This window comes from Clupea harengus, chromosome 16 (genome assembly GCF_900700415.2).
Source record: "Clupea harengus chromosome 16, Ch_v2.0.2, whole genome shotgun sequence".
Lineage (NCBI taxonomy): Eukaryota > Metazoa > Chordata > Actinopteri > Clupeiformes > Clupeidae > Clupea > Clupea harengus.
Genome location: NC_045167.1, coordinates 24,422,365 through 24,429,864, shown reverse-complemented (window position 1 = coordinate 24,429,864; position 7,500 = coordinate 24,422,365). Strand labels below are relative to the sequence as shown.

The 7,500-nt window shown below is 44.1% G+C and overlaps 1 protein-coding gene across 5 annotated transcripts in view; it reads right to left on the bottom strand.

Annotated features, from left to right (window-relative positions):
• Window positions 1-7,500, bottom strand: part of abcc9 (ATP-binding cassette, sub-family C (CFTR/MRP), member 9) — a 71,631-nt gene that overhangs the window by 9,382 nt on the left and 54,749 nt on the right. For all 5 annotated transcript variants that reach the window (XM_031582375.2, XM_031582381.2, XM_031582378.2 and 2 more), the window contains 2 exons: window positions 697-827; window positions 41-119 (listed from right to left, as the gene is read on the bottom strand). In XM_031582375.2, the coding sequence (XP_031438235.1) occupies window positions 41-119; window positions 697-827 (210 nt within the window). The remainder of the gene's footprint in view (window positions 1-40; window positions 120-696; window positions 828-7,500) is intronic.

The window sequence follows — 7,500 nt, the reverse complement described above, 5'->3', positions numbered from 1 at the left end:
ACACACACACACACACACACAGACACAAACACACACCTACCTTGGAAAACGTCCACCAGGTTGAAGAAAGCCAGAGAGAGTGAAGACTTCCCACTGCCTGTGCGTCCACAGATTCCCACCTAGAACCAGAGGTCAAAGGTTACCACACGTGAGCCTGCGACACGGGCCAGCCTCAGTAACAGCTCAAACATGAGACCCCACTCTTCATCGAACAATGACACTTACATGGAATATTAAACACAGGGCCGACAGGGACAGGGACATGGAAACATGATGAGCCCCAACATCAGACTATAGAGGGGGTGGGGAGACGTTGTTGTTTTGGTGCAGTGACTTCTGTGGCTCAATTCTCATCCATTTGAAAAGCGTCAGTTGTCAGCTCACCTCCAGGGGGGCTAAGTGTGTGACTGTGTATGCCTCCATATTTAGTGTGTTCTGATTTGTAGAATTCATGTGCAATTTTTTCTATCAATTTTACTATACCACACATGCATGTATAAAACCAGTATTTCCCATGCTACAGTGGCATTCAAAAAAGAATTCTATAGAATTCTCAATAGAATAGAATACAATTCTAGACTGTTTACAATCAATCTTCCAACCTGAGGAGAGTGTATCTCTAACGTTAGTAAGAAGCTATCTATACAGCATACAACCGTAAGGGCAGGAGGAGGAGGAGTGGGGAGGAGTCTGCACCTTCTGTCCTGGGTTGATGTAGGCGTTGACGTGTTTGAGGACCGGCTTGAGTGCGGGGTCGTAGCGGACGCACAGGTCCTGGATCTTAATCTCTCCTTGCTGAGGCCAGTCGTCAGGCACCTTAGAGGCCCCTGGAACATTTGGATGGAGAAGATTCAATGAGCACGTCAACCAATGAGAGAAGATTCAATGAGCATGTCAACCAATGAGCACGTCAACCAATGAGCATGTCAACCAATGAGAGAAGATTCAATGAGCACGTTAACCAATGAGAGAAGATTCAATGAGCATGTCAACCAATGAGAGAAGATTCAATGAGCATGTCAACCAATGAGCACGTCAACCAATGAGAGAAGATTCAATGAGCACGTCAACCAATGAGAGAAGATTCAATGAGCATGTCAACCAATGAGAGAAGATTCAATGAGCATGTCAACCAATGAGCACGTCAACCAATGAGCATGTCAACCAATGAGAGAAGATTCAATGAGCACGTGTGTGTTTGTGTGTGTGTGTATCTGTACATGTGTGTGTGTGTGTGTGTGCGTCAAACAATGTGAGCAAGACACCCAAAATCAAATAAGCTGTTTGAGATTTCTTAACGGCTTGTCTAAGCAAGGCATACACGATCAGTCAATTCATCAAACAATCAAATCATACATCACAAAGTTGTGTGAAAAGCTATTCTTTTTAACAGTCTAATTAGACATGTATGCAGGGTAACACAGAATGTGTACTAAATTAAAAGATGAATTAGTAGAAAGCTAACCCTCATAAAATAGTTTTTTTTTTTATTTAATCAAATTATTTAAAAATAAAGCTAGAGCTGCTCCCATAGCTAAGTCTAATAAAAACACATTAATTCCTCTGAGAGAAGCCATTTGGGGGGGCTACACAGAGCACTTTTATTTTGAAATGGTTCCACTTGGGATCAAATAAAGCACCTGGCAACAAATCATTCACTTTCATCAGTCTAATTTTTTTTCATGATGTCAAGAGCTGACCTACGTCGCTGGAGAGCCGCGGGTCTCAGCTGTGCGATGGCCGACGCAACAAAAACAAAAACACACCTAAATAAACACTGGTTACCTAAAATCAGAGCCTCCATTTTGAAACTGGTTGCTGACCCAAGAGGAACATTCCTGGGGTTGTTTCTCCAGACACACATGAGTTCACGTCACGTTCATGCGGTGCCCTCAGGAAAACCACACAGGCTTTACGGGCAATGCCCACCACCTCAGTATAACACCACATCACCCCCTCATTAATGGATAGAAGGGGGCATTCTCTGCTCTCCAAAGTACACAAACATGTCACTGGGCTTAGATGTGCCCTCTGCCCTCTGCCTTCTGCCCATCATGGAATAACATGTGTGACGCCCACCTGTGCCCTCCTTCAGGCTTCGCCCTGCCAGTGCACGGGAAGGACGAACCTGAGCCTAAGTGCTTTATTGTCTGCACCTGTATTTAGGGTGGGGCTATAAAAGGGTTTTTCTCTCTCTCTCATTAGGCACTTCTTTTCGGTACTTGTAGGCACTAGATTGATATGCTCTCTCACACGGGCTCTTTGACTTCTTTCTATTTCTTTAGCTCTCACTTTCTTATTCATTTACCTAACAAATTGATACATTCATTCACCCATTCATGCACGACATTGAACATTACCTTTTTCATACCCCTATTTGGTTGATTGTTGACATTGGTAATAATAAATTCGTATTATTGAATTTAAACTGTCTTGTGTCTTGTCCCTCATTATGTGACGGTAACCTAACGAGTCTGCCGTTACATAATTTGGGTTGCTCGTCCGCGTAACCTGTTCAAAAATCCGGATCATAGACTTTCGTGAGTTCAGGTGAGAACGTCTGTTTTGCATTGGCTATTCGTAATTTCATGCAGTCTCTGGCTAAGGAAGAGTGCTCCAGCTGGGCCTTGCCTTTCCTTCGGAGTACTGGTTATTGTTTTCTCTTCATTGTTTTAGTTTGTTATTTTGAGACAATCCTGGTCCGAAGTTGTTGTTAAATAACTCTGTCAGGGGCACGCTTCGTGCAGCTTGTCTGTAGCGAGTTCAGCGTTATCCAGTCGCCTCAAGGCCAGCACGTCTCAGAAGAGCTAGCTAGGACAGTTAGGTATTTAGGACGCCAGTGGACTGCCTTATTAGACACACCTTTTTAGTGGGAATTAGCGCCGGCAATCAATGGACGATTTCACCTGGATGCATGGGATTATTTTGGTTCGTGCTTGCGGATGTGGTGAGTTCTTTTCTTTTGTTAGTCTGTAAATTAGTTTACTGCTGTCTGGGTTTGCAGTGCAAGTTGGTTAACTTGTAGCTGAAAAACGCTTAGTTTGGAAGTTACTGTGCTTTGTTTGGAGGTGTCTCCGTTGGCTTGTTTGTTCTCAGTAACTTTGCCCTTTGAGAAGCAGTAAACTGAGCTAGTGAGTGCTTGTTTGAACTTTAATGTTCTTGATGTTTAGCTAAGCTAAATATTGGTAAACAGTTATCTGTTTGTAGATTGGTGTCTACTTGGTTCTGGTTATTAGTTACCAGTTCATTGGTACTGGTGCACTGCTTGTGTATCACAGTCTGTTTGCCATTGTGTGTAGCTTACATGTGTGAAAGAGAACTAGTGGCCTAGTCTGTAATTTTCTTTGTGCCTCAAATTTTGATTTTGTTTTTGTGTCCGCTTGGTAGCCCGTTGCTGTGCATGGTAGCATAGCTTGTGTTTCTTTAAATTCCTATTGTGGCAGAATAGGTAGCACACATAGCTATACTTCTGAGTGAACTGGGCTTAAGGTTGTACTGGTTTGGGAGTTTGACTGAGTTAAAATGGCAACCCCTGAAGATTTTATTGCCAAGCCGTCTGAAGAAGGGTTGTCTAGTTTAACCAAGGTGCAACTCTGTGCAGTGGCTGACCATTATGAACTGGCCTTAACTACTTTAGAGAAAAGCTTGAAAGAAACATTGTTTAAGTCTATAAAAAGCCAGCTTATACTTAAAGGAGTTTTGGAATCTGATTCAGATCAGTTACAATTTGAGAAACTGAAGGCTGAGAGGGAGGCAAGGTTTCTTAGAGAAAAAGAGATTGAATCAGAAAGGGCTTTAGAGGTTCGCAAACTCGAGCATGAGCTCCAGCTAAAGCGTATGGAGATGGAGGAGCGTGAGCATGAGCGAGAACATGCTTTGACATTAAAGAAGCTTGATCTTGAACTTAAACAACTGCCATCTCAGCCCCCCTCTCCTGCCCATCAACAACCTGGTTTTGATGTCACTAAGAATATTCGCCTTGTACCACCCTTCATAGAGAAAGACGTGGAGAAATATTTTTCTCACTTTGAGAGAGTGGCGACCACTCTTAAATGGCCCGAGAATGTGTGGCCTCTGTTACTTCAGTGTGTTTTTACAGGGAAGGCACAGGAAGTGTTTTCTGCTCTAGGTTTGGAACAAGCTATGAACTATGAGGATTTGAAAACGGCCATCCTTCAAGCTTATGAGCTTGTCCCTGAGGCTTATCGCCAAAAGTTTAGGAAGACCAGGAAGTTAGAACAGCAAACTTATGTAGAATTGGCACGTGAGAAAGAACGTCTGTTTGATAGGTGGTGCAGTTCACAGAAAGCAGATTCCAGGGAAGACCTACGACAACTTGTCCTCATAGAGGATTTCATGAACTGTCTCCCTGAGGCTGTGGCTGTCCATCTGTCTGAACAGGAAGTGCAAAAGTTGCACGAGGCTGCTGTTCTTGCTGATAAGTTTGTGCTTACGCATAAGCGTGTGCCTGGTAGCGGCTGGGTAAGCCATCAGAGCAGAACACGACCACTTCTTAACAGTCAGCAACAGTATGGAGGTGGAAATGATGCTCCGCGCTCATCTCCCCCTGCTAATGCTAGCCGTCCTCCTTATAACAACACAGAAATCATTTTCAACTATTGCAAAAAGGTAGGCCATATGAAGTATGACTGCGTAGAACTTCGTAAGAGGAAAGAGAAAGATAAAGGGAAGTCCAAGAGTTTTGGCCTAGTGGCTTCCTGTGGAAGCACCCTGTCTTCTTTAAATGATACCTTGAGTGTTGGACATGTGGTTGCTTCTAAGCAAGATACATGTGAAGTTGATGCAGATTACACTCCCTTTGTCACCAAAGGCTCTGTGTCTTTGCCTGATGGGCATTGTAGTGTGCCAGTACGCATACTAAGAGATACTGGGGCAGCTCAGTCTTTTATGCTGTCTGGTGTTTTGCCTTTGTCTGACAGCACTTACACCGGAACACATGTTCTAGTCAGGGGTTTTGAAATGACTCCTGTCCAGGTGCCGTTGCATCGAGTTTGTCTCTCTTCAAAACTGGTCAAAGGTGATGTGGTGGTAGGAGTTCGTCAAGGTCTCCCTGTACCAGGTATTTCATTTATCTTAGGCAATGATTTAGCTGGGGGAAGGTTTGGGGTAACACCGAGGCCGTCTCGCCACCTGTTGTCTCTGATTCGGTGCCTGAGGTACCACCAAAGCCTGATCAGTGCGCTCGGCGGCATCCTGATGTGTTTCCTAGCTGTGCTGTCACTCGTGCCATGGTAAAACGTGGTCTTGATTCTGATTTGGTGTCTCTAAACGACACTTTCCTTACTAAACCTGATCTAGTTTCATCTAGTGATTCCTCACAATCACCTGTAGGAGAGCTAGAGACTACCAATACTAACTTGGATGACTCCACTGGAGGTGGTGATGATGCAGATGGTGAGAGTAAGTCTGTGAAAGTAGCGCCTCCTTTGGGAGTGATTAATGGTGATTCAGAAGTTACAATTTTGAGTTCAAATGAGCTTGAGCGCTGTTCTTTGCCTGACTTGTTTAAGGTTTCACGTGAAGAATTGATTAAAGAGCAATTGGTTGATTCTTCTCTTAAACCTTTATTTGTTTTAGCATCTCAAGAGAAACCTGAGGATGAGTCCTCCTACTTTGTACAAGATGGCTTGTTGTGTAGAAGGTATGTGTTCCAGAAAGAGACTTTTACCAATTATTTCGTACAAGTAGTAGTTCCTTGTAAGTTCAGGAAAGCGGTGCTAGACCTAGCTCACAACGAAGTAGCGGGACACACTGGGGTGCGGAAGACCTATGACAGGATTGTGCGTCGGTTTTGTTGGCCTAGGTTAAGGAGAGATGTTTCCTCCTATCTGAAAACATGTCATGTGTGCCAGTTAACCGGCAAACCTAACCAACAGATTCCTGTTGCGCCATTGCAGCCCATTCCTGCAGTGTCCAATCCTTTTGAATACCTCATAGTGGATTGTGTGGGTCCATTGCCTCGCTCTAAGGCTGGACATTTGTATCTACTAACGGTGATGTGTCAATCTACGCGCTATCCTATAGCATATCCACTTAGGTCAATTACGACTAAGTCGGTGTTGAAGGCTCTTACCAATTTCATGTCAACTTTTGGTATTCCAAAAGTTCTGCAAAGTGACCGAGAGTCTAATTTCATGTCAAAACAGTTTGCTAGGGCATTACGTCAGCTTAAAGCCAAACATAACATCTCAAGTGCTTACCATCCCCAAAGTCAGGGTGCCCTCGAACGTTTCCATCAGACGCTCAAGTCTCTGTTACGGTCCTACTGTGTAGAACTTGGGTCTGATTGGGAGGAGGGTCTCCCTTGGCTTCTCTTAGCAATTAGGGAGGTTGTTCAGGAGAGCACGGGCTTTAGCCCTAATGAACTGGTATTTGGACATGCTGTGAGAGGGCCAACCGCTGTCTTAGCTGATGAGTGGTGTACTGCTGAGACACCTGTTAATGTTTTGGATTATGTTAGCGGATTTCGCTACCGTTTGTACGAAGCTAGAGCTGCTGCTAGACGTAAGCTGGGTAAAGCTCAGTCTAAGATGCAACGTCTTTACAACCGCAGGGCGAAGCAACGTAGTTTTAAACTTGGGGATAAAGTTTTAGCTTTGTTGCCTATTCTGAATAGTCCCTTTCAGGCTAAATTCGGTGGCCCGTACGAAATTGTGAAATGTTTCAATGATCACAATTATGTCATTAGTACGCCAGATCGGCGGAAAAAGGTCCAGGTCTGTCATATTAATCTTTTGAAACCTTATTTTTCTCCTTTACCAGCTGCACCTGTTGGATTAATTGCCACCACGCAACTAGGGGGCTCTAGTGATCCAGACTATGTGGTCTCTTCGGTGGGTAACCGTTCTGAAAGTCTTGATTTTGTCAGTGAGGAGTCCAGTGAGGGCGTGAGCGGTCCATCACAGGCGATCGTGGAAGGTCGTCTGCGAAATTCTGAGTTCCTAGCAGAGTTACCTTTACATCTTTCCCATTTGAATGATATGGAGAAAACAGATATCATTGGTTTGATTGAGTTTTTTCCTGCTCTGTTTCCTGATGTTCCTACACGTACATCTGTGATTGAACATGATATTGACGTTGGTGGAGCTTCACCAATTAAACAACACGCCTATCGTGTCAATCCTAGGAAGAAGGAATTGTTGCAGAAAGAAGTAGACTATCTGTTAGCCCATGATCTTGCTGAACCTAGTTTTAGTGCATGGAGCTCCCCCTGTTTGTTAGTGAACAAACCAGATGGAACCTTTCGTTTTTGCACTGACTATCGTCGACTGAATTCAGTTACAAAGCCAGACTGTTATCCATTACCCCGATGTGATGACTGCATAGACCGTGTTGGCTCAGCCAAATTTGTGAACCTCCTCAGTCCTAAGGTTCAATTTCAATGGTCTCCTAGATGTCAAGAAGCATTTGACAATGTTAAGTTGTTGCTTGCTTCTTCCCCTGTGCTATCTGCTCCCGACTTTGACCGTCCTTTCAGTG